This window comes from Cylas formicarius, unplaced genomic scaffold, assembly GCF_029955315.1.
Source record: "Cylas formicarius isolate icCylForm1 unplaced genomic scaffold, icCylForm1.1 PGA_scaffold_6__28_contigs__length_40554024, whole genome shotgun sequence".
In the NCBI taxonomy this organism is placed as follows: domain Eukaryota; kingdom Metazoa; phylum Arthropoda; class Insecta; order Coleoptera; family Brentidae; genus Cylas; species Cylas formicarius.
The window spans coordinates 38,775,467-38,801,194 of NW_026844347.1; the positions used below are offsets into that span (position 1 = coordinate 38,775,467).

Genomic DNA, 25,728 nt, shown 5'->3' on the forward strand with positions numbered 1-25,728 from the left:
ACAGTGCGCTTTAAGTCTTACGGCGAATGTCGTTGCGACCTCTGACGTTCTACGTACAAATTTAAACATTTTTGTTTGGAATCGTGACCATCATAGCCTAAAAGTCCTGAGATAAACATTAATCTGCGTTGTGGTCTATCTACAGTGTTGCTTGAAATATTGTAATAAAATTTAAAATGCCTGCTTCTTATTTTAGCGTTTATGAAAAATTCTGTTAATTTTGCGTAAAAAGTATATTTCCAATATGTAAAAAGCGCGTTTCCGATTCAGTTTTCACCATAGCCATGGCAGGAAAATTGGAAATAAAGTGGTCCTTAAGCCCGAGGAAATTTTTAAGTTGGGGCGCAGACAATATTTATCTGTACGAAGTCAAACCGTTGCAAGAATCGTCACCCCACGGTATGACGCATTAAGTAACTGTTTGTTATGGTGCGGGATGGTGGTTCCTTTTAGCCATAAAGTTATCAAATATTTACTGCGCCGACGTCATTGCCTGCTTCAGTAGCCAACACTACCTCAAGTGCCTGGACATTTACCCAAAGAGCGACAAAGATTTGCTCCTCGCCATAGGATTGGCCAACGGAAAAATAACATTGACCAATTTCGGCAACTTGGAATGGGACGCCAAAGGTTTCCCGGGCAGAGAGCTGGGTAACTTCAACGTTAAACTCGTTAATTATGATTCACCGGTCCGTTTTAGTGCCCAAATACGCGAGACAGTGCAACGCGGTCCTTTTCAACCCCGTGGAGCACAATTTCCTCGCCTCCGGCTTGGACAAATACAAACCCGACTGTTCGATAATGATTTGGGACATAAGCCATCTGTCGACATTCTACGATTACCAGAGGAGTTATTCGTCGGGGCCCGACCAACCCGTCTCGGCCGTCGAGTTTCCCAAACCGTTGTGGGAGTTTGGGTCGTCGGAGTCTTGTCAAAACCTCGCGTGGTTTTATAACAACAGCAAAGTGTTGGCGACGGGCATGAACATGAAACACATAAGGCTGTTCGACATAAGGGGTAAGTGTTTGCCACTTCACCATTTTCCCCCAACCGCCAAGCCGTTTCAGACTGTTCGAAAATGGTAAGTTCCACCCTAACCAAGGCGGCTTGCGGCGTCTGCACCAATCCCCTGGACGACCGGTACCTGGCCTCTTACTACGAGAACCAGATATTCGTATGGGACACCAGGAGCATAGAAAAACCGACGGTCATCTTGCAACAGGCGAAACCAGTGCTGAAAATTGGATGGTGCCCCACCAAGTACGCTATAATCCAAACAGGGTCCGCTCTAAAAATTTTCCAAGTAAATAAACGTCCGCAGGAGCAACCTGCTGACTTCGTTGCAACGGGAAAGCGGACTGCTGACCCTGTACGATATTCAGCATCCGATCGTGGGCAATGAAGAGGTCGAGCCCACCGTCATGGAGAGGTTCGTCAACCCCGCCCCCCTTCAGCAGATTGCTTCGTTCTCGTGGCACCCGACTGAAGAGAACCGAATACTTACGATCGCATCTTTGGGTGAGTTAAATTATTGTATTTATTTATTAATGATAGTGCTAACAAGATTAATTTCGAAAATTCGTCGGGGTCGGCAGTTCGTATTGATTAGTGGGAAGCAGGTTTGAATTTCAAAAAGAAACCGCACGCCCTGTACATAAATGAAAAAATTCCGGAAACGGAGGTTATAGCCTTGGATGTCCTACGTTTCCTGGTGCAAGAATTTTTCCAAAATAGTAAATGGTTTTTCGAGAAAATAAGTTTTTTCCGAAACCGCAGTTACAAAAATTGTAGCTTTTGATGCGGCCTATTTGAACCGATTAGCCATGTTTTTTACGATTTTTGATTTGCTGTTAATAGTTGACTCTGGAAAAAAACAATTTTCTGGGCCCTTTACATTGTTGTGTATAATTGGAAAACCCTGTATATAATCGCCTAATAACCAAATAAAAACCAAAAAAAAATTTTTCAAAAATGCTTTGCGAGATTTGAGTAAGTCCCTTTTCAATAGATGAAATACGGGTACTTCGAGCCTTCGGCCAAATCTGAAGTCGGTAGCTGCAAATTTAATTTAATTTTTGAATTTAGCACTTAATATCTTCAACACCCTGTAAACCTTAAATACTTTAGCTTTAGCAGTGTATGCGAGCTTTATTGCGCTATCCGCCTGCCAAATTTTAAGTCGATAGCTTCAATTTTTGGACACTTATATAGCTTATACATAGCAACGTCTAAAAAACAGCAGAAAAAAAAAAAAAAAAGATGGACGCCGAAGTTTGAACGCATCCATTTTTACATATCTCATGCACCCCGTGGACGGTTCAAAAGGAGCAAAATTTGAAGCGTGTAGTTCAAACCGTTCGGAAGCTATCGTCGAAAAACCCTGGAACAGAGAACCGACAGACAAAAAAAAAATTTTTTTCTACGCTGATCATTTATGTTAATAACTGTTCTGAAAGCACAAATTATTTTTGATGTATGACAATTGTTTCGACAACGCGGTGACTTTACTAAATATCAAACAGATGGTATACATCAATAAATATTTTCAATTTACAAACAAGGTATATTTATATTTATACAGCAGACTTTTTAGTTTGTCCTAAATATTGCCGGTCTCATAAATACACTAACTACACTACGTGCAGATTTATTATTTATTTCACTTTTTTTTTGTCTTAATACACAGAGTATCTGTGTTAATTAGAACTTTAGTATAACTTTATATAATGTTAGGTTAGTTCCTATCAGAACTTGGGTGTTCTTGTGGATGTCAATTTAAAGTACGATAACCACCTGACATTGATGTCAGGTTCAAGGACATCCTTACGACGTATGACAGTCTAACATTATCGAACTTTATTATTATATGGGTTATTGTTTGAACCCCAAGAAGTATGATCATATTTCTGATTACCTAAACCAATCTAAATGGGTAAATTTCAGCTTCAGCTTGCATCTTTAGATTATAAAATTGAAAACGTCACTTACTGAGTGATATACCCCCTAGATTGGCAATAAAAACATTTTGGAATGAATTTTAACAGGACAATGTATTTTTTTGCTCCACCAATGTCGTGTAATTTTTAAAGCAGGCACACCTACCATCACCGCCACCTCTATCACCCGTTCGTCTCTCCAGACGCTGAATATCACCACTTACTGAGTAATTTACCCCCTAGATTGGCAATAAAAACATTTTGGATCGAATTTTAAGATGACAATGGATTTTTTTGCTCCACAAATGTCGTGTGATTTTTAAAGCAGGCACACCTACCATCACCGCCACCTCTATCACCCGTTCGTCTCTCCAGACGCTGAATATCACCACTTACTGAGTAATATACCCCCTAGATTGGTAATAAAAACATTTTGGATCGAATTTTAAGATGACAATGGATTTTTTTGCTCCACAAATGTCGTGTGATTTTTAAAGCAGGCACACCTACCATCACCGCCACCTCTATCACCCGTTCGTCTCTCCAGACGCTGAATATCACCACTTACTGAGTAATATACCCCCTAGATTGGCAATAAAAACGTTTTGGATCGAATTTTAAGAGGACAATGTATTTTTTTGCTCCACCAATGTCGTGTAATTTTTAAAGCAGGCACACCTACCATCACCGCCACCTCTATCACCCGTTCGTCTCCCCAGACGCTGGATATCACCACTTACTGAGTGATATACCCCCTAAATTGCCAATAAAGACATTTTTAATTGAATTTTAACTCCACTAACGTATAATTTTTAAAAGAAATATCTATCACCCGTTCGTCTGTCCAGACGCCATCACCGATTGCAGCGTCTTCGACCGTATCACGCTGAATTGTTCGCCGTTGTCCCAGTTGGTGTGGTCTTGCGATCGAAGGGTGCTGAAGAGCGTCGACGTCAGAAGTTTACCGAACGCCGTCGACATCTCGCACAGGATGCGGGAACGTGCCAAAGCGAAGTACGGTTTGGAGGTTAGGATCGCGCTACGCAACGTGGCGACCCGGCTAACGGTCCCAATTTTTACAGTACGACCTGTACAAAAACGCGGACATGGTCAAATCCGACGAGATCCTTTCCAACGTGTGGAACTGGCTGCACCTCAGCTCGAAGCTGAGCGCAGACGGACGTTTGGGCCCGACCGGAAAACATCCCGGAGTTTTTTCGGTGCTGAGGCTCGACTCGGAGTCGAGTCCGTCGGAAAGCGTCACGGTCACGTGGGCCGAACTCGGCCACGCCCATTGCGGCGGATCCGCGGTGTATTTCAGGTACGGTGCGTCCCGAAGTATATCGTTTCGCTTTTGACCGAGCCGCCCTTAAAGGGATTACGACCTTCACACCTCTCGTTGTAGTTCTACGCGCTACAAGTGGTTATCTGGTTTGTCTAGACGTTAAGTTACCAGAGTTGGGGCATTTTCCATAAACATTCCGATTCTGCGATCAAAAATATAAATAAACATTTTATCTGTCAACTTTTGACGGGTCGACATTTCATTGAATTTGTTAATAGGTTGCATTTTTTCTCCTTATTATCTAATTACCTAATATTGGATGTAAAGAAGTCAATAGCCATTGTTTCATAAATCAAACTGGCCATGATAGCTGTTGTCATGGAAACTGACGTAGTTAACTGTCATTATACAGTGAAAACTCCCTATAGCAAAACATTTTTCAGTTTTTTTTTTAATTTGCGGCGCACCTTGTATATTCTTGAAAAATTGTCGCTAATAAAAGTTTATGGTTCTTCTGGTTCAAGAATTTTTTTGGTCCCGTAAACAGTTTTTGAAAAATGGTGTTTTTTGTATACCCTTGCACACGTGATTTTTAATTTTTTTAGAAACCCCCCCAGCCCCCCCATTTTCAATAGGTTCCGTCACGAGGCAAAGCTGTATATATGTGCCAAATATAAAGTCGATTGCTTCCAATATCAGACACTTATCGTGTTACATAGCAAGGTCCAAAAAACAGTCGAAAATCGCGAAAAAAAGATGGATACCGGCGTCGGATCAGGGCCATTTCTTACAAGCTTATGTGCCTCCTGGAGTGTTAAAAAGGTGGCAAATTTCAATTTTGTAGCTCCAACGGTTCGAAAGTTACTCAGGAAAAACCGAGAACGGAGAACGGACAAATAGACAAAAAAATTTTTTTTTTCGACGGTGATCATTTCTGTACCCACGGCGATCCCACAGGACTTACCGTTACCGAGATATAAAATTTTTATACGAGCGCAGATACTTTCGAAAATTGGATTTCATCGATTTTCGGAAGTAAAAGACTGCGCCGCTTTTGAGCTATCTGTTTACTTTTAGTTGAAAAATATTAATATTGTATATTGTTTTTTTTTGTTATAATAAAGGCTATTTATTATTATTATTACATAAGTATCCCGTACGGGAGTCGGTCATCCGAGACAATGTTCATGCCCCTTCTTTAGCTCCGCCCCTTCATCCAGTATGGGGTAGTCACTTTCAGTTGACTAAGTATCTTTTTTTGTCATTTTTTATTGGACAGCTGCGCCTGTCTGTACGAAGAACTTGTTTATAAATAAATAACGGCTCCGACTTTCGCAGACACGACGATCGCAATAGGGCGTTGCAACTGTGCAGCTGGCCGGCAGATCGTAACAGCGCGCACCTCGCGACCTTCGCGGATAAACTGGAAAAAGAGGGGGCGTACACGCGAGCGGCCGCCATCGCGGTATTCCGCCTCAACATCAAGCTGGCCATAGAGGTGTTAAACCGCGCGCCGAAAAGCAGCGCATACGGCGTCAGTCTCAACGTGGTCGCGATGGCCTTGGCCGGTTTCTCGGACGATCCGACCAGCGTGTGGCGCACCTTCTGCGCATCCGCCAAGACGAAACTGAACGATCCCTACCTGAAAACGATGTTCGGTTTTTTGACGGCCAACGGCGACTACGATTACGTTTTGGTAAGCGCGCGTAGATAGATAGGCAGATAAATAGATCCTCGATTGAAAATTTTCTGTTTAAAAAATAAAACAATATAGTCCGGGAGCCCTGGATATTTTTTCAAAATGATCAGCAACAAGCTAATTCTTTGGAAATCGTTTCATTTCATCAAGACGCCCAACCTTTTCCTGTGCGAAAATTGTTGTATCAGGTAGCTAACTATACACGCAGGTATAAAATCATGTCAATTTAGCTACCATACTAAAATGATCAACAGTTTAGATTTTGAGCTTATCTCCTAACTAATAACACCGCTAATAAGCAGCACGAAGACAAAACTTTAAAGTCTTTGTTTAAGGTTAAAAATACTGTTTTCCTCAGTTTTCGCCACTCAAGCACATACAATTTTAAAGTATTCGTTAAAGCTTAAAAACACTGTTTTGTCCAAGTATTTTTTACAGAAATAAATAATTAATACACCACTAACCAAAACTAACCAAGTTGGCATCTTCAGGAGAAGATTAAAACTAAACTTAATAGAACAAATATTCTCTATGTATATACACATGGGAAGTGGGAGGGGGAATTACCCACTGTTCAGCACGTATAATGGGCTAAACGGGATTGTTCTGTTCTGTTCTGTCCTTGTTCAGTGCGTTATTCCCTCTCTTAACAATTTCTAAGCTTTCGTAGGCATCTAATTTTCCACTATTATTTACTTGTTTTACTAATTTTAAATTACTAATATCTACCTTATCTACCAAATTTTAAATGGGCTAAATGTTCCTTAAATCTAACATTAATTGATCTTTTGGTTTGCCCTACATATGACTTGTCACAATCTTCTTCTTCTTCTTCTTCTTCTTCTTCCTACTTTAGTCTAGGCAAATTGCCTGTTCATTTTCGTCGTCTCTGCCTATCCCACTGCCAGGTTGTCACTCCATCGTTTTCGGGGGCGACCTAAGCTCCTGCGACCCAATGGTGATTTGTCGCGTGCAATTCTGACTATTCTTCTGTTGTCCATTCTACTAATATGCTCGTTCCAGTCTTTCTTTCTACGCAATACCCACGCATTAACGTTTTCCACCCTGCATGTTCGTCTTATATTTTCGCTCCTCTCTCTGTCCAAGAGCGTTTTTCCAGTTATTCTACGAAGTATCCTCATTTCGGTTGTCTCTAGTAATTGTTTAGTTTTCGCTGTGTCTGGTTGGTCTTACTATTGCCTTGTAAATTCTCGATTTGGTCTCGATTTTAATGTTTTTATTTCGCCAAATTGTGTCGCTTAAGCATCCTGCTATTCTTGTTGCCCTTGTTGTTTGCTCTCTGACCTCTGCCTCCACATCACCATAACCCGAGATTTCTATGCCCAAATATTTAAATTTCATTACCTGCTGGATGATTTTGCCTTCAACTTCTAATTTGCATCTTAATGGTGTTTTTGATGTTGTCATGCATTTAGTTTTTTGGGCCAATATTATCATATTAAGTGATTTGGCAGTGCAGTTAAATCGATGTAATAGTCGTTGCAGATCGTCTTCACTTTCAGCCACCACTACGGCGTCATCAGCGTAGCACAGAATATTGATTTCATGGTCGCCCATTCTGTATCCTCTCAGTAATCGTACATTTCTTATTACTTCGTCCATGATAATGTTGAAGAGAAGGGGACTCAGGGAGTCTCCCTGTCGGATACCTCGGCCCACTGCTATTGGTTCAGTCAGGATCCCATTTATTTTTGCTTCGATCTGGTTTGCTTTACTATCGTTTTGATGAGGTTGTGTGGAGTTTGTCTGTTGTAAAGGAGGTGTAAAACGTCTCTTAATCGCACTCGATCGAACGCTTTTTCCAAATCAATAAAACACATGTATGCCGGTCTGTTGTATTCAATTGATTTTTCTGTTATCTGTCTTATGACAAAAACCGCATCTGTACATGATCTGCCCGATCTGAATCCTTGCTGTTCGTCGGCTAAGGGTGTTAAGTTGTTGATTTTGTTTGCTATAATTTTTGTTGTAAGTTTCAGTGCAGTGCTTAAGAGATTTATACCTCTGTAGTTTGAGGGTACTTTCTTATCTCCCTTTTTGAACATAAGGATAGTGATGCTAGTTCGCCAATCATCGGGTATTCTATGTTGGTAGAGAATTTTCCGAGTGAGGGATGTTAGCTGCTGTGCAAGACACGGGCCACCATATTTAAGTAACTCGTTTGGGATACCATCTTTACCTGGACTTTTCCTGTTTTTTAGTTTTTGAAGAGCTGCAGCTACGTCGGCTACCTCAATTTCTGCGTTGCGATTCGTCACTATTTCGGGTGTATTGAGTTCAATCTCAGGTTTCTCTGGTTCATACAATTCGGTTAGGTAGTTAACCCAGGTTTCCTTTGTTATCTGATCTGTTTCGACTAGTTCGTTCACTTCCTTTCTTTGGGTTCTAATAAATCGCCAAATTTGCTTTTGGAGTCCATAGAAGTCTTCCTCCATTCGCTTTGAAAAAATTTCCCAGTGATGGTCCTTTGTTCGTCTTACTAATGCTGTTGTTTCGTTTCGGATTCGTCTATATATTTCGTAGGAATCTGGTGTTCGTAAAGTGCTGTAAGTGAGGTACGCTATTTGTCACAATCGTTACAACATATTTCATAAATTCCCGGCTTTTCAAAGGAATCTAGTTTATCCTTGGGATTACCCAAGAGATATTTTAATTTTGATCCGGACTGATAGACACTTCGAAGACCTGCGGCCCCGAAGACTCTATCAAGTCCACTTGTATATTGGGGAGAGAAAGGAATTGAGACTACTCTTAAATTTCCCTTATCGGCTTAAAAAGTCGTTGATTTTTGAAGTTTGTTTTTAAATCTAAATTTCCTAATTAACTTATCAATAAAACTATCTTCATAGCCATTGATTCTAGCCACCTTTTTTATAAGGCTTCTTTCCACCTCAAACCTTTCTTGATTTAAAGGAAATGTGACAAGTCTATGGACTAGAAAATTAAAACTTGCCATTTTATGTTGAAAAGCATGGTTAGAATCATTGGTTATGTATCTTTTGTAGTAGTGCCTTTCCTCTATAAATGTCAAACACTATATGATTTTCACTGTTTTTGATAACGAGAACGTCCAAAAAAGGCAACTGCATGTTACTTACTATTTGATATGGGAAGAAGATGGGAAGTAATTATTCAAGTTTGAAACAAAGTCATTTAAATCCATGCAAGTTGTATCAAAAACCGCGAAAACATCGTCGACGTATCTATACCATATCCTAGGAAAGTACTCGAAATTTTCTTTAGCATTCTGTTCAAAATGAGCATGAAAAGTTCAGCCAGGAAAGGAAATAAACAATTTCCCATGGCCGTGCCATTTTGTTGTTCATAATAGTTGTTATTATATAGAAAAATATTTTGACTCATTCAAAGCTTTGTCAGAGCAATTAGCTCTTCAATTATATCTTTACTGTAGTTATTATATTCGAGTAATTTCCTGGGGTATTCCAAAGTTTCTGGTATAGGAACGCTTGGAAATAATGAGGAGACATCAAAAGATACTAAAACTTCATGTTGCCAGTTTTTTACAGAAAAACTTTCTTTTAGATGTAGGGTAAAACGCTTTATTGGGTGTATTTACTTTTGAGATACAGGGCTGTTAAATTTTAATCAAATATATTTTTTTAATATCTGTATTACCACTTACCAGATATTTTAATAAAATTTGCCACACACATACTATGCAAGAAGAGGCATTATTTAGAGTACCCGTATTTAGTATACCAGTGTCGGGCGTACGGAATTTCACCTGAGTGTTTCGGCAGACATTGATGGTATGCCACTGACAATCTCCAAAAAAATTAAATTCCTTTTTTTTGCGATCTTATGTACGGATTTAGCTTTAAAAAAAACCTCTTCTCTCCATGGCCGTTATTATTTGTTACTTAAATAATTGTTTTATTAAAATATATCTTAAAATATTCAGGTAAAATTCCCGCCTGGATGCATCTGTTGAAAAGGTAAGAAAGGTGGTGTGATAATAACCAAAGGAACCTTATTTTTTCAACATCGCAAGTTGGTAAAAGGTGACAAGCAAGTCACGGCCTACTTATAAAATAATTGAGACCTCACTTTAGGAAGTGTGATGAAATCTTTTATGATTTGGATGTTGCAGAATGAGAAGGGCATAGCGGTAGACGACAGGGTGGCCTTCGCTTGCGTTTACTTGCCGGACGCAAAATTGCTGGACTATTTGAAGAAGTTGTGTCAGGAGCTGGCCGAGCAAGGCAATTTGGACGGCCTGCTGCTGACAGGTAGGAATCGCGCGAATTGCTAACCGTCTAACTAACTAATTAACGGTGCCAGCCAATCAGAACTAAATCCATTACAGGTTGGTCCATTTAAGATGGTCCTATGCCTTATCTCAACAAGTGATGAAAAAAAGTTAAATACAAAAAGTTACAGTTAAATTATTTTAAAGCACGTGTCTGATAGTCTGATAGTCAGTAGCTTTTCTGAGGAATATCAAAATTACTATTACAATAGGAGTGATGAATTTAATCGTTTTTAGACAATAGTGAAGCGTTTTTCCTATATAGCAACTCAGCACTCTTCGGAAAAGAGAAACGTCTTGCTCACATGTCAACGATACCTTGTCATATTGAGAGTTTAATACCTCTGTGTGGAAACAACAGGCTAGCAAGGTCACAATTATTATTTTTATTAAGTAAAACGAAATTTGTTTTGGACTTAAATTGTTTTTTTCAAATTTTTTCAATAAGTCCCTATAAAAATTCTGTTATTTCTTTAAAAGTGACGTAATTTTTTTTCCGTGTGCCCTTCATATGTAGAAATATAAAAAACGTAGAAATAATATGTTCTATTTCTTATTTGGATAATATGTTTGCTTCTCAATTTTCCTTCTTTTGCATACCTGCTAAATGACTGTTCATCTAAACTGCGAGCAATTGTCCTGCAAATTAATTTTTGAACAAGTGTCTTGTTCGGATTTTCATAATATGTTGACCTTAGTTTATTGTTGTACCATACACGAGTTTCCAAGAAAAAAATAGATATAGATATATAGGGCATGTATTTTCTGCCTGTAAGGCAAGCATAGTTGGCTTTTGCATTCTCGTGAGGCTTCCAAGCTGAAACTTTTCAACATTTTCTAAATTTTTGATTAAGTCTGCATAAAATAGAAAATGAGGCTGCATATTGGGCAGATGATATGCAGAGTTCGTCTAGATCCGATGTAGAAGCTATATCTTGGTCTGAGTGTTTTTATGTGTCAGATTTTAGTTGAGGTACTTCAAAATTCCATGTAAAAAAATTAACAGTTTGTTCAAAAAAACAAAACATGTGAATCCTAACCTAAAACTATCGAATAAAAGGAAGAAACTTACTTTCCCAGGCTTTAAAAGCTACGTAGGTAGCTGCTGAAACTCGATATTCAAGAAAACGTGCTCCGTGAAATATTTCCGCAACGATAACAGATAATAACAAAAACAAAGCGGAACAGCTACCGAAAACGTCGATAATAATTGTTATTAATGTTAAGAGAGTGGCTCGATAACACTCCGTCGCTTTTTAATATCGGCGTTTAGGTTATGTTTGACGCAGGGAACTGCGGCCAGGGCCTGAACATTTTGCAGAAATACCTAGACGTGACCGGCGACGTTCAGTCGACGGCGCTGATCGCCGTCAGAGCTTTCCACGCCGAACTGTCGACGCCCCCCGTCCAAAACTGGATCGCCAAGTAATGTTTTATTGTTTGTTTACTGTCGTATGACGTCACCGACGAAAAAACGCCAGGGCGATTTCGTTTATCTGAATTTTCGTTACGACAAAACTCGCTAAGAAATTAAATTTCATCAAATTATCATGTCATGACTTGTAAAACTTTTGGAATCCAAGTATAGAACCGGAGGATGGACTTCTCTTGCAAGACACATTCCCAATTCTTTCGAAATCCAAAAAGGGTTTTTTTTTCAAAAACACTTCCACACGCTTGTGTTGGGTTAAGATGTTAAGGTTTAACCAAAGTATATGACCTTTAGTTTTTGGTTAGTAATGATTCTTCTTATTCTGTGACCTTGTGTAATACCTGTTATCAAAAATATCTTCCTTATGTTAAAATTTTCTTGTTAGCTGCGTGCATTTGTTTTTTACTTTCGTCAGCTACCAAATCCTGTTGAACGTGTGGAAGCTATGGTTCGAACGGGCCGAGTTCGATCTCATGGTGATGAAGTACAGCAACGAGAAACCGTCTCAGCAGATTTACATATCTTGCAATTACTGCGGCAAAAGTATCTCCGCCCACCTAAGGAACCTCCGCAGGGAGCAGTACACCAGGATAAGCGGTACCGGCGCTACTACGAAAGTATAACCTCGCCATATAATGAAGTTTTCAGTGGTTAAACGGGATGTTCGCAGCTGTCCAGCTGCCCCAACTGTCGCAAACCGATGCCGCGCTGCACCATATGCCTGATGAACATGGGTACCACCATAAGCGACGTGAATTCCGTCAAGCCACTCGATTTCGACAACTGGTTCACGTGGTGTCAGCACTGTCGCCACGGTGGACATTCCAGGCACGTACTGAGGTGGTTCGAGTGAGTTTATGAGGTGAGACCGCGCGGGGCGCTCCGGTAACGGCTGTTATTTCAGGGACCATTTGGAATGTCCGATGACCGGATGCACGTGCAGGTGCTTCTCCCTCGATTACATAGTCTCCAAAAATTCATGACACCAATAAAGTTTCTTTGTTTTTTTTCTAATTCCATGATCAAATGATTAATATTAATCAAAGAACCGCTAATGACCTCATTGGAAAGCTTTTACGGACCGCCGCGTATCGTAAAACTGCGTTACTACACGCCGAGCACAAAATTTGAATGATTAGTTCCACGATTAGTTTAAAGCAAAACTATTTTCTATGAAATATTCATTATTTTCGCAATAGTTTTTTTTTACTTCTAATGGCCACAACTGCATAAGGTCATTGGGCCAGCTTATACAATTTTTAACATTATTCAGATATCCTAAAGAATGCCTTCTTTAGAGAAGGGTCTGGACCAATCCATCATCCTCCAGGTTATTTAACGTATACAAAAACGGAAGCAACTTCTAAATAAATTGTCATAAAATGACGACCGATTCTTCAAACGGCTCCCGCAATTATCTTATACGGGATATCCGATCCCATCCGGCCTGAATACAAGAAATCCGGAAACCCTGTTAACATACACCTCATTGAATTACACATCACGAATCCGTGTACATCCGCGTAAGACGAACACTATGGGCACTACGTCTCTAACACTTCGGATAACAAATATACGTAATATTTTCTTTAAACGACACTAATTTCGACCGATTTCTACACATTTTTGGAACCGGGCAGGAGCAACGTCCGCCATGTGCTATGCTTCTCTCGAAACTCCGCAATATAGTTATGCATTGCAATTCTTCATTTTTGCTTTTCCGTAACGTGGACAAGTTCACTGAGGGCACTCGCCCGTCGAGGTTTTTATAAATTTGGTTACAGACCAACACATGTACACATCGTTCCGCCACCATTTTGATCTCAAGTTGCAAAAGACGGACTTTGACCGATACCAAAAAGTCGGACTCTCACCGCTTTACGACCGAAACGGATTTTCCTCATGCAATACTCCACTACAGAATCAAACGTTGTAGTTATGTTCAAATATTAACCGAACGCATACCACCTATTTATGGTCTCTGGCAAGATGTCAAATAAATTTCACCATACATCTGTCAAAAACCGATGGTTACGGCGGAGAAATCGTATATTTGAAAACGAAATACATGATAAAACATGCGTAAACTGTTTAAACCCATACGTGTGACATGAAAATTTTCGTTAAACGTTAAGTAAGGCAGAGCCCGGGCCACGAATCATCGAAAATGGCTCACAATCAATACGTCGAGGAGTTGATCAGAGAGTACTTCGTGTTTAGGGGTTTCGCGGGCACTTTAAAGGCCTTCGAAAACGATTTAAAGTCTGATAAAGAAAAGAGTTTCCGCGTCGACAAAATAATCGAGCAGTTGATGCAGTCGGTGTCGAGTTACGATCTAGTGTCGCTCAGAGAATTGTGGTCGCACCTGGACAACCACATATTCAAGAAGCTCGAAAGTCACTTCGCGCCGGGCATCAAAAAACTCGAAAATGCCGTGCTGAAAATGTACCTCGTCAACGCGGTGGCCAATAACAAGCCCGACAAGGTGGTCGATTTTTTTCTGAAGCTTACGCCCGAGTTACAGAATCAAAACGAGTGGAAAGACTGGTTCGGTTAGTTGCGGGTGTAATGACGGTCCCATTTTTGTTATAAGCGCTGCTTTCAGTACTGCCGTACGTTAAAAACCCGGAGGAGAATCAGACGTTTGCTTTGCATTTTACGAAACAGTGGCAAGACACTCTGCTGGTGTCGCTGCACAATTTTCTCGCTTCCGTGTTTCAGGTTAGTATAAACGTATTTTAAATGTGTTTCGCTGACACCTGTGTGACGTTGTAGCATATGCCAGTTCCGACTTTGCTTCAGTTCGAAGAAGAAGCGAATCGCGTCACGAAGCTCGAGCAGCGCATTGACTCTCTTAAAAATCGTCTGGCCTTGCTCTTAGATCGGGGTCCCGAGGCTACCACCGTGGTACCCGTCAAGGTGGAACCACCCCCACATTTGTTAGATGATTTTTATATAATCGCCCAGGAAAGTAGCTCGATCGATAATCAGGCGAAGAGCTTGAAAAATCTGATTCGGAACATGGGCACAGGCTCGAGTCCCGTGTTGGGCAGAAAAGACGTGACGAAAAAACGAGGATCTGGCGCTACCAGAAGGTCGGGTCATTTCCTGGATCACTAAGACAATTGGCAAATGAAAATTAGTATATTAGTATCCAATGAAATTTGAGGATAAAGTCGTTATTAAGTCGTGTTTGCAACGTTTCAATAAACAAATTGCTTCTGAAATTTTTTTTTTTGCTCAATTATGACATTTACAGAGGTTCCATAGGAACTGCTGATCATTTATATTTGTGGTCTGTGGTTACTTCAATTATTAACGATATTGGTGTGAGTTTCGATTATAAAGGTCTATGCTAGTATTTTATCATGACAACACGTATCGTATTCGTATTCTTGTTTGATAACTGCGTAGACACGGATAATAGTTGTCGATCACATTTAGCACGGAACAGAAACAATGTGAACTTGATCTGTGGTTTGTGACGTAATCTGACAGCATAGGTCAAGGTCCATTTTCGTAAACATTGTCCGAAAACGATATAAACAAGTTGCTGTTATCGCTCGCGAATCCTCAAACCAAGCATGATTGCGTATTATCATCATCGAACGGGAGAATTCGCGAACGTTTGAGTGGAGTGGAGGGCGCTGCCCGAGAATGAGCGTCAAACTGGATTCGAAAGTGTGCGGAGTGTGCGGAGACAAAGCCCTCGGTTACAACTTCAACGCGGTAACATGCGAGAGCTGCAAGGCCTTCTTCCGAAGAAACGCGGTCCTCCAAAAGGATTTCAAGTGCCCGTTCTCCAATCAGTGCAACGTCACGACAGTCACGCGGAGATTTTGTCAGAAATGCAGGCTGGACAAGTGCTTTTCGATCGGCATGTGCAAGGATCTTATCATGTCCGAGGAAGATAAAGTGCTGAAGCGGCAAAAGATCGAAGAAAACAGGGCGAGGAAGAGGCGGATGTCGTCGTTCAAGTCGGGTTTTAAAAAACAAAAACGCGAAGCCGTATCGGATTCCGATTCAGTCGATACGAACACATCTGATGGTTACCATCCAAATAATCCTCACGTGGTGAGCGTTATAAACTACGTGAATCCCGAAGGGGCAAGAGTTTTAAGTGACGACAGTGTGAATTCGAGTGTCGTGTCGTCCAGCGACGATTTATCCTTCGAGAACCATATAAACGAACAGGAGCTTAACGGTACGGCCGTGGGACAAGGCGAGGAGTGCGCGATTTCTAATTTAGTGAACAACAATACCACGAACAATTGTGATAACGACGCAAACGATAGTGCTTACGCGAGTGCGCACGCTTACCAACCCTCTTCCTTGAACGGTACCTCCGATGTCACTAAAGATGTGGTCGAGGACGTTCAAAGGTAAATAAAATAACAGTTTTCCGGGAATGATCTGCCTAGTTGATATTAACGGTTGAAAAAATGCTCTCAATTCACAATCCGTCAGACGTTATAGTCTGGGTTATAGATTATATACCTTACATTAGCCATTTACACTCAAAATACACGCACTAACCTGCAATTTGGGCCATTCTCTTTCTAAATATCGATTTCAACACACCTAGATCGTTTTTCTAGAACTTTTAATAAGATCTGGGCGTATTTTCAGAAAACATTGCCGTAAAAATGCGCTAACCAAACCGACCATCTGTCAGCCGCCATGTTGCTTGTTGCAAGGTCGTTGATTATAGGCTATCTTTTCAAAATCTTTATTGTTGCTTAAGTTCTTGTATTATCGGCGGCATATGCAGGGCCTCCATATCTATAGTAGCTATATCTAAATAATAGTTTAAATACGAATATGCTGAACAGGAAGTAACTACTAAAATACCTCATCTAACGTCTTCTCTACATTTTTAGATGTTCTGTAGTTGTAGACGTAAGGTAATTTTTGTGGTCTGTTATAAGAATAGTGTGGGTTGGCATTACTTAGCTCAACTAAGACTTACTGTTGGCGAATGCAAATGCAAAAAGAAGAACCCAGTATTTTTAAATCGTAAAAAAATAAAACAGTCGAAAACGGATACGTTTTATAGAATGACATCAGGCGGCACGCCCGGTAACTCTATCGAGTCGATCCTCTGCGAGGCGATCAAGCTGGAGTATGAGGCGTACTCTTCGATCGCCCAAAGCCACCCGCATTCCCGAGAGCTGAACGACGCCGAACGGGCCAAATTAAACGAGCTGATCGTCGCGAACAAGGCGTTGCTCACGCCCGTCGACGACGATTTGGATCTAATCGGAAACAATTTCAAGTACCACGTAGGTATCGGCCGTTTAACGCTTTGCGCGAATAGAAGAGGTAAACATTGTTATCGGTTATTGTTATATCATTAGTTCAGGTCACAACTGTTGTTGAATTTTGTGTTCTGTGGCGGCACTTTAATTTTTTTTATATTTGGCGCATTTTATAGCAAATGGTTAATTAGTAGGGAGGTTTCCCAAGTACTAATTTGCAATGGTATATTTGCTAGTTGTTCGTCGATCGTGAGATTCACCCATTAAGTTATATGACGTCGTCATGTCAATATATATATGGTCCGTGGTTACTAATATGGCCGCGTTATTTTAGTCGTTACTGTACGGCAACCCGAAAGAAAAAGATCCCAAATTGGTGGACGTTATCAATCTGACGGCCATCGGGATTCGGAGACTGATAAAGATGGCGAAAAAGATCAACGCGTTTCGTAACATGTGCCAGGAGGATCAGGTCGCGCTGCTCAAGGGCGGCTGCATCGAAATCATGATACTGCACAGCGCTATGAAGTACGATCCCAAAAAGCAGATGTGGAAGATACCGCACACCCAGGAGCCGCTAAAGATCAACGTCGACGTGTTGAAATTGGCGCGGGGCAGCGCCTACCTCGAGCACGAAAAGTTCATCAAAACTTTCGACCCCAAATGGATGGCCGACGAGAATATTATTTTGATATTGTGCGCGATCATACTGTTCACTCCGAACCGACCTCGGGTCATACACCAAGACGTCATCAAACTGGAACAGGTGAGCAGGTCTAGAATTGCGCTTACGGAAAAATTCAAATGACAGCGCCTTAGAATACTTCTTCTTCTTTAAAATTTCCATAATGCTGGGCCGTCTACTAGGGACACTCGCCAATTGTCTCTCAGGATTTTTCAATTTTATTAATGCCCGCACGTATAATATGGCGTAATGTCATTAGTATGACTTCATAATTTGTGGTTAGGTTTTTATTTTTTTCCAAACGTCACTTGCTTCCCTGCTATGTCGGATCGTGTAAGCATTTTAGAAGTAATCATAACCCATTTTATATGAAAATAATTGTGGTGGTAATTTAAAGAAAGTAATTTATTACAATAATAATATAAAAGAAATAAAACTTAATCAGTAATAAACATTTTTGCAGTGTCGGATGCTTGTGACTAAGTCGTCTTTAGCACAGAAACTTCAATTCAATTCAATTATGCGTTTCACAAAAAAATGTTGGGCTCGACTGCTAGGATCATTCGCCCGTTGCCGACTTCCGTCGAGGATTTTCGCTTCTGGTCAATGACCACCACGTACAAAGAAGAAGAATAACCAATAATTTGCTCAGCTAGCAAAAAACGATTCTGACCGATACCAAAAAAATCGATTTCCACCGCGGACCATCCGGGCCCATCCGGCCTCCATACCGGCGTGAACAGGGAAAACGACTGGGCCGACGACGATTATCACTTTAAAACGTACACTGAACTCTCAAAACACTAAATCCACACCGTGGAAACCGATATCAAACTTATTGTTATTATACAAGGGATTCTGTCGGGAGCGAACGGAGGTTAAACCGCCGTGTGCAATGCTCCACCACAGAATCACCACAGAAACTTCAATTCAATTCAATGATGCGTTTCACAGATAGCTGTTGGGCACGACTACCAGGATCATTCGCCCAAGCACAGAAACTGTTTTTTCTCGAGTTGGTCTCTTCTTTTTTTCTGAGCAGATTTAAGTCAATCTTTTTTTCATTGTGCCCGAACTTATCTTTTTTCTAATCAACAAAGTGACATCTACACAGAAAAGCTCCAGGACCTGATTTTACCGTTCTTTAGCAATTGCATAAAAAAAGTCTATTCGAAAACAAAATTTTTATATCTCATTGCCTTGTTTGTGTCATCAATTTGCTTCTTATTTTTTGATCCTTGGATGTGATGGTTACAGCCTGGCGTCCAATACTATTTTGCCTAAAGCTGAATATATGTTTTAATTATGTTAGTACATACCTTTGCATTTAAATGAATCATTTTGTGCCTCTAGATACATCGGTTAACTTAACCTCCAAAAAGTACTTTTAACCGATTACAGCAGTTTTATACTTTTTTAGATCGGGATTATTAAATTATATTAACTTTATTCAATGTGCCTATAGGAATAAGTTGACAGGTGCAAAATATTTCAGAATTCCTATTACTATCTACTGAGGAGGTACTTGGAGAGCATCTACCCGGGTTGCGAAGCCAAATCTACCTTTCTAAAGCTGATACAGAAGATCGCGGAGCTGCACAAGCTCAACGACGAGGTGATTCACGTATACCTAGACGTGAATCCATCCCAGGTCGAACCCCTCCTCATAGAAATATTTGACCTAAACAAGTGATCATTTTTACGTGGGATGTTATTGTTTGTTAATATGTTTTAAGAGAGAGTAAGATGCCAAACCCGGCTACGCGGTAGTTTCGGGCTTTATTTTAAATAAAAATCGCTTTAATATAGTAATTTCCTTTATTGTACATTTAAAACCGTTACTGTGAGGAAATTAAGAATGTGATAATAGTACGACTGCAATAAAATGTACAAAGTACAAATTAAATAAATATTGTCATACGTTGTTTTTGATTTGTTTTAACTTCCCAGTTAATGAGCGCGCAAAAATGGCATAGTGTATGGCAAAACGTCAGAACCATGTCTCCTCCAAATTTCATCCACTAACCCGTAATTTACGTCATTTTTTTCTTAAAGAGCGGTCTATACATAATTTATTCGTTTTGCTAGAATATTTAATGAGATCTGGGCATATTTTGGAAAAGTGCTATACGTAAACGAATCGACGCACTGTCAGTGGCCATGTTGGCTGTTTAACGTCGTTACATCATATTTGTTGTAAACGCAATATTTTTCATCGTCGCTTCAAAAATTACTGCATTTTTCGGATATATCTCTAATAGCTATCGTTATAACAGTTAAACGCCCGTAAAAATCTATAAATTATTAGTGTCATTGATTAGTCTACCATAATATGAGCAACCCGATCGATAATAAGGTTGCGGCAACTTACAATTTTGGTATCTATGATCACATTTACTAAATACCTAAATCGAACGATTTCCTATTGGCGGATGTGTTATATGGAAAAAAAAAGCGCACCATACTGATGACGTTTCTCTAGCGAATAACACAATCGTTTAATTGCAAATGTGCGATGCTTTTCGTATTCGCCAATAAATTGCCCCAGCAATCACGAATGTTCTGTGCCATTTAATTTTTTCATTCCGTAACCGAGTATGCTGTGGTCGACATTAATTCCTAACCTTAGCGTTTAGTGTCGATGAAATGGGAACGAGATTAAATTTGTTTTCGATTGGTGTCGCCCGCGTTTTCGGTTAACTTGCTAGCGTCATTCGGTCGGATCGCCGCGTCCCGACGGCAACTGTGCGCGTTTTCCGCATTGAAAGTTTCATTTCCGAACATATGTAGTATACAGAAGAACTGTTTTCTGCTCTACAATGTCTAATTCGTTGTGCAAAACATCGGTGCTCCGTATCTACCAGGAGGTGATCGAGGACGTGATATCGGGGGTGCGCGAGCTTTTCGTCGAGGAAGGCGTCGACGAACAGGTGCTGCAGGAACTGAAGCAGACATGGGAGACGAAACTTATGGGCACCAAGGCAGTGCAGAACGAGCACGAAGAGAAACCCAAGAAATCCGAACCGCTGACGTCGACCAACGGTTTTCCCAAGCAGCAACCTCAACAGGCTCAACCGATGCAGTCGCATCAACCGACCCAGTCTCACGTCGCCGTACCCGTGCAACACATCGTCGAGTCTAAAATGGTGCCCATTCAGATAACCTTACCTCCGCAGCCCGGTACTGACGGAGGCCAGAGGGTTTTAACTATACAGGTTAATAATTGATCTTGACATATGCATTTGACAGAGTCCATTTTGGCTTCTTTGGAACTTAATTAAAATATGCCAACTTTTCACCCAATTTAAGCAACCTTTCCATAACTATGTCGACGCTTCAGTAAGCAATGGGAATTGAACATTTATCGACCTCTCCCCCTCGGCTTTTGCTGTAGGTATTCTCCTTAATATGTTGTTTATATTTTTTTCTGTCAACTCAGAAGCTGAAGGGAGTTTATTTAAGCATCATTATTACCAACAGTTACTATTTTTCTCTGCCTGTGTTCTATAATATAGCTTTAGGCCAAAGATATAAGCCAATTAAGGTTGTTGTCAAGGGTGTATCCATGGACTTTGGACTTTGAACCTCTCACTGGGGCCCAGAAACACCTGTCGCTTTTTCAGCCACTAGCTTTTTTTTAGCCCTACATTTGACAGCAATGAATGTGTAATATATTTTTCATGAAGTACGCGCTATCAACTTTAGGATTTTATTAGAAGGGCGTTTTTTCCATATTTCAGGTGCCGGCCAGCGCACTTCAAGGAAATCAGCTGCAAAAAGTGTTGACGGGGCCCGTTATAACCGCTACGATGGGCCTGCCGGCAAACATAGCTTCTTCGTTGCTGCAGCAGCACGTGAACGCGGCTTTCAGCAGCCAGCAGCAGTCCGTCACCCTCTTAAACAAGAATATCATACAGACGGACGGTGCCTTAACCTTCGAAGAAGGGGAACAAGAGCAAAACGCCAAAGAGAAGGTGAAGAAAAGGAAACGGATACGGAAGCGAAAGGCCCAAGTCCGACAGGTGGACGGATCTATGGACACTTCGGACGAAGACGAAGAACCATCAGATAACGACGACGAAGACGACTTGGACGACGAAAAGGACGAGGACGATCACGAGTTGGACGACGAGGGCGGCGAGGAGGAGCCTTTAAATTCCGAAGATGACGTTTCGGACGACGACCCTTCGGATTTGTTCGATACCGATAACATAGTGGTATGCCAGTACGATAAGATAATCCGGAACAGGAATAAGTGGAAGTTCTACTTGAAGGACGGTATCATGAGTTTGAACGGTTTGGACTATGTCTTCCAGAAAGCGAATGGTGACGCGGAATGGTGAATGGTGAACCGATCCCCCCCCCCTGCAAGGTGTGTGTTGTGAATAATATTTCCTGTAATTTTATATTGATAATATAATTATTCATATTTAGGAGTGATCACGGTTCATTTTTATGCGTTTTATTTCATCCTAGACCACGAAATAATTAATTTATTACGGAGTTAATGAAACATGTCACTCAGCACAGGTGAAAATCCAAGGAAACAGCTTGCTTTGTAAAAACCATTTTGCATATTAACTTTCGCCAAGAATCGGCTGAAAACATTCAAATTCATTTAAAAACTATGTTAATCCACAAGTTGTTTTTGCTCCCTTATTTGCTTTATGTACCTGCTTGCAGGATACTGGAACTGGCCTGACAGCACTTGTAATCTTCTTAACTTTCTTTATTTTCGAATAAACTATTTAACACGAACATAACAAATTCATCTGCATATTTTCTGGATGTAAATGAAAAATTAACATGACGAGCCTAAATTAAACCTAAAGCACAGAAATCAACTCAACACGAAATATTTTCAATTATTTCCGTCCGTTTACAAAATAAGCAAGGTGACGCCTCGCAAGGCTGCCATCTAGCGTAATGTTTCCGAACCGTGGTCGCAATAGTTAAAACTCGCCTTAATAAAATTTTAATTTCCATCTATTGGTGTAAGGTATATACGAAACATACGCTGGTGTCGTTGGAGCATTCGGCGAATTTATTAAAAGAAATACGCACATGTTTATCTAATTGAATATATGTCATTTTGTCGAGATTATCCTTCCCGATACATTTTTTGGGTCTCTTCGGAGGCGATCATGGCGTTCGCGACTTCGGAGTTGCGTTTGCCTGCTTGGATCGCCGGTCCCCTTCGGTAAGAGATGGTGGATACTTCGAGTGGAGAGCTGAACTCCTTCAGGCGTAGCTTGAACTGTAACCAGCTAGCGATCTGATGAATACCCGGATTCGACGTCGCTGAATGCTTCGAAACATAACCGTTAGTTATACAATCGTGGATAATTTTAAAAATACATTCGCTCGAGGTAGTTTTGTTGGTTAGTTGATACTGCCGCCACGCGAGGTCGTGATCGTTAAACAAAAAAACAATGTGTCAAACACCATGATAAGCCACCTTGAAAGGAGGCGTTAAATGCTTGAACGTGACCCAATGATGCTGGCTTTATTTTCCGGCAAGCATTTGACTAGTTTTTGTTATTCTTATTTGCAATATACACAATGATATTTCCTCTCAACCAAACAGAATAACAGAAACAAACCAAATAGAGCAAGCAAAATTGAATTACAAAACATTTAGAAGGCGGCGGTGGGTGACGTAACTTCCGCGTATTCTAAGACCTATGTAAAGAAAAATTTCCAAAAAGAAACCCATCGATCGGTATTGGCAGATGTTTATTATATTTATACACAACAATCAGAATGACTCTCGCTCGACCGAAATTCGCAGAGTGGGTTGCATATCTGTCGTTTGATTACTTGATTTTTTGGCAACTATTTTCGCGTTCTTGGGAGGCTGCAGGTGGTCCCTAAAAAAGTTTATGCGAAATACGTTTGCATTGCGATTGGCCGGAAGGATTTTTTTTTAAATTTAGTACGAATCACTTAACCGTGTTCCCATAGTAAATATAATAAAAAATGTGACAACTTACCTCGCTTTGCGGTTATCGAATTACACTTTCACCACGACCACCTTAAATTATAATAAAATCCGAGATGGATCCATAGAAAACGAAACACTCGCACGATTTATCAATGGCCCGCCTCGCGAACATTTTTCGACTTTAAGAACGCAAAAAAAGCAGCCGCCGGTTCGCAATCGGGACCGACAATGTTACGTCGGCTATTTTTTCCGTTCCTTTTCGCAATAATTTCATCAATCATTTCGTTCCCCCGCCAACATAATAAACGTTGTGTAACTCGGAAAAAAGGCAATGAAACGAGAAAATGTGCGCCTGCCGTTTATGTATCGCGACGAACCGCCACAAACACGCTCTTTATTTCCTCCCCGTCCACCCGCGGAGAATAATTGGAAAATATTTTTAGATTCCGCCGTCCGATTGGAAATTAAATTCAGTTTTTTCGTGTCAGAATCAGAATCTCCTGAAAAGAAGCGACGTTTTGTAAATCACGACACTTTTTGGGTAGTTTTAGTTGAGACCCTATTTAAAAAATATATAGATTTATAGGGAGTAGAAAAAATAAATATAAATTTTTGATTTAAAATGCAATTGTATTTTTTTTATTATTACAGTAACTTTCCAGATGGCTAACGATGTTCATAATTGAATATTTATCAAATGTATACAAGAAGAAATATAGCTTATGACGATATAAAGGATGTTGCTGTGACTGATGCTGATTAAAAAGGCAATACCTCAATACAAAATAATAATAATAACAAAAAAAGAATTAATATGGCCCCGTCTGCGTAAACACATCTGTGGTTTTGATCTTTGGTTAAGCAACAATCAATTCAACGCAGAAACGTCATCGTTTGATTATGTTGTTATAATCGCTTAAGAAGTTAATTTAAAACTACAATGTAATTTGAACGCAGACCGTTCTGAAAGTATTTTATTCCGTCCCAAAAGAGATGGTTCAGAAACGGAACCACGCCGTACCGCGGGCATCGTAGTTACAAGCTGCCGTAATGGCGCATCAGCGCTGCTGTGCCGGTGGCATTTTTCCCAGGTAATACGTCCTCACTGTACATTATTAGTGACTTAGGATTTAAATGAAACTGAAACCTTAAAGATGACGTGCAACTTTCTATGATCAATAAGGAAATTTTGACAGATATCGAACTTTACGTTCTTATGGTCAATGAGGATAACATGGCGGATAATGTAGTGCAAGGTTCTATTCAAGATAAAGAGAAAAAGTGAATATAGACATTCAAAGTACGAGAAATCGAAGTCAGTGTTCGCCACCGTGAAAACTGAATTCGAATTACAGTTTTTTAGAACATCTTCTAATATACCCGGATATACACAAGATTTCTTTCGGAATCTCGTCGCTATGCGAAGCTGCAGCTCCGCGCTACGCATTCTACGACGCCGCTAGGTGCCTTTGTTTTACAAAGAAGCCGCTTCGCTTCACTTTTCGTGGTCCATGAATTTTTCAAATAGAGTAAATCGTTTTGGAGAAAATATTTGTTTTTATCGATTTTTCGAAAGCAACAAAGACTTATTTCATGTGTGTGCAATAAAAAGTGTGCTCTTTGTAGAAAGAAAAATGTCCTCATTTAATATCTTAATTTTTTTAAAAATTGAAGTGGATATTTATCAGAGAATATTTTTCTCTACTCCCTTCTGTAAAATACCTAATTATACACCGATCTAGTGTGCGGGAAACGTCGCTTTACCACGTGAGTTCCTTGTGTCACGGATCGGACATTTCCGGGACTTTACTTTGTCAATTCTGACAGTCACGTCAGTGAACGTATTCGTGTTCTTTCGCAAAAATGTACCCAAAAACTAACGGTCGTAGAAAAAGTATAGTATGCAATACGTTTTGTAAAAATGCTGTTTACCACACTTGTTGCGTAATATACTATTCCATTTGATTTCGTTTTTGTGTTAAGTAAAATATATTTAACTATAATTTTCAACTATGTATTTATTTTCTTTCCGCGTAAATGAAAAAAACCGATTTAGAAATGGCCGAAACTAGTTTTGTACTTTAAAAATTGTGCGAAATTCGACCATCGAATGTGACATATACATTTCCGCGCAGGCGCATATCATTCTAACAGTCTTCTGAGAGTGTCAATTCTATGGTAATCTGCATAGATAAGA

At 40.2% G+C, this 25,728-nt stretch overlaps 4 protein-coding genes across 5 annotated transcripts; all 4 read left to right on the top strand.

The window, feature by feature from the left end:
* Window positions 1–89: 89 nt before the first annotated feature.
* Window positions 90–13,292, top strand: LOC132704116 (GATOR complex protein MIOS-B). Of its 2 annotated transcripts, none has more exons than XR_009619232.1 (13): window positions 90–399; window positions 454–651; window positions 701–1,018; window positions 1,069–1,261; window positions 1,323–1,519; window positions 3,786–3,964; window positions 4,020–4,258; window positions 5,561–5,918; window positions 10,054–10,192; window positions 11,502–11,637; window positions 12,060–12,241; window positions 12,293–12,493; window positions 12,549–12,684. XR_009619232.1 is itself a non-coding variant. In XM_060673899.1 (13 exons), exons 1-13 carry the CDS (start codon window positions 285–287, stop codon window positions 12,625–12,627), a joined length of 2,532 nt encoding a protein of 843 aa, XP_060529882.1. In that variant the 5' UTR covers window positions 94–284; the 3' UTR covers window positions 12,628–13,292. The 2 variants fall into 2 exon arrangements, 1 of the variants encoding a protein (XP_060529882.1); XM_060673899.1 differs by having other exon boundaries at window positions 94–399; window positions 12,060–12,261; window positions 12,315–12,493; window positions 12,549–13,292.
* Window positions 13,293–13,652: 360 nt separating this feature from the next.
* On the top strand, window positions 13,653–14,871 carry LOC132704118 (WD repeat-containing protein 91). The gene is made up of 3 exons (XM_060673901.1): window positions 13,653–14,196; window positions 14,250–14,365; window positions 14,420–14,871. The coding sequence occupies exons 1-3, from the start codon at window positions 13,812–13,814 to the stop codon at window positions 14,762–14,764; spliced, it is 846 nt and encodes a 281-aa protein (XP_060529884.1). The 5' UTR covers window positions 13,653–13,811; the 3' UTR covers window positions 14,765–14,871.
* Window positions 14,872–15,141: 270 nt separating this feature from the next.
* LOC132704117 (nuclear hormone receptor HR96) lies at window positions 15,142–19,499 on the top strand. Its single transcript, XM_060673900.1, has 4 exons — window positions 15,142–16,026; window positions 16,701–16,926; window positions 17,237–17,668; window positions 19,083–19,499. The coding sequence occupies exons 1-4, from the start codon at window positions 15,302–15,304 to the stop codon at window positions 19,278–19,280; spliced, it is 1,581 nt and encodes a 526-aa protein (XP_060529883.1). The 5' UTR covers window positions 15,142–15,301; the 3' UTR covers window positions 19,281–19,499.
* Window positions 19,500–20,193: 694 nt separating this feature from the next.
* On the top strand, window positions 20,194–22,027 carry LOC132703362 (transcription initiation factor IIA subunit 1-like). Its single transcript, XM_060672578.1, has 2 exons — window positions 20,194–20,802; window positions 21,328–22,027. The coding sequence occupies exons 1-2, from the start codon at window positions 20,407–20,409 to the stop codon at window positions 21,928–21,930; spliced, it is 999 nt and encodes a 332-aa protein (XP_060528561.1). The 5' UTR covers window positions 20,194–20,406; the 3' UTR covers window positions 21,931–22,027.
* Window positions 22,028–25,728: the final 3,701 nt, after the last annotated feature.

Coding starts and splice junctions, on each gene's coding strand:
- LOC132704117 (XM_060673900.1), top strand. CDS start 15,302: ATGAGCGTCAAACTGGATTCGAAAGTGTGCGGAGTGTGCGGAGACAAA. Junction 16,927..17,236: donor GAAACAATTTCAAGTACCAC/GTAGGTATCGGC, acceptor GCGTTATTTTAG/TCGTTACTGTACGGCAACCC. Junction 17,669..19,082: donor ACGTCATCAAACTGGAACAG/GTGAGCAGGTCT, acceptor AAAATATTTCAG/AATTCCTATTACTATCTACT.
- LOC132704118 (XM_060673901.1), top strand. CDS start 13,812: ATGGCTCACAATCAATACGTCGAGGAGTTGATCAGAGAGTACTTCGTG. Junction 14,197..14,249: donor CGAGTGGAAAGACTGGTTCG/GTTAGTTGCGGG, acceptor CGCTGCTTTCAG/TACTGCCGTACGTTAAAAAC. Junction 14,366..14,419: donor TTCTCGCTTCCGTGTTTCAG/GTTAGTATAAAC, acceptor GTGACGTTGTAG/CATATGCCAGTTCCGACTTT.
- LOC132703362 (XM_060672578.1), top strand. CDS start 20,407: ATGTCTAATTCGTTGTGCAAAACATCGGTGCTCCGTATCTACCAGGAG. Junction 20,803..21,327: donor AGAGGGTTTTAACTATACAG/GTTAATAATTGA, acceptor TCCATATTTCAG/GTGCCGGCCAGCGCACTTCA.
- LOC132704116 (XM_060673899.1), top strand. CDS start 285: ATGGCAGGAAAATTGGAAATAAAGTGGTCCTTAAGCCCGAGGAAATTT. Junction 12,262..12,314: donor GTACCGGCGCTACTACGAAA/GTATAACCTCGC, acceptor GGATGTTCGCAG/CTGTCCAGCTGCCCCAACTG. Junction 12,494..12,548: donor CACGTACTGAGGTGGTTCGA/GTGAGTTTATGA, acceptor CTGTTATTTCAG/GGACCATTTGGAATGTCCGA.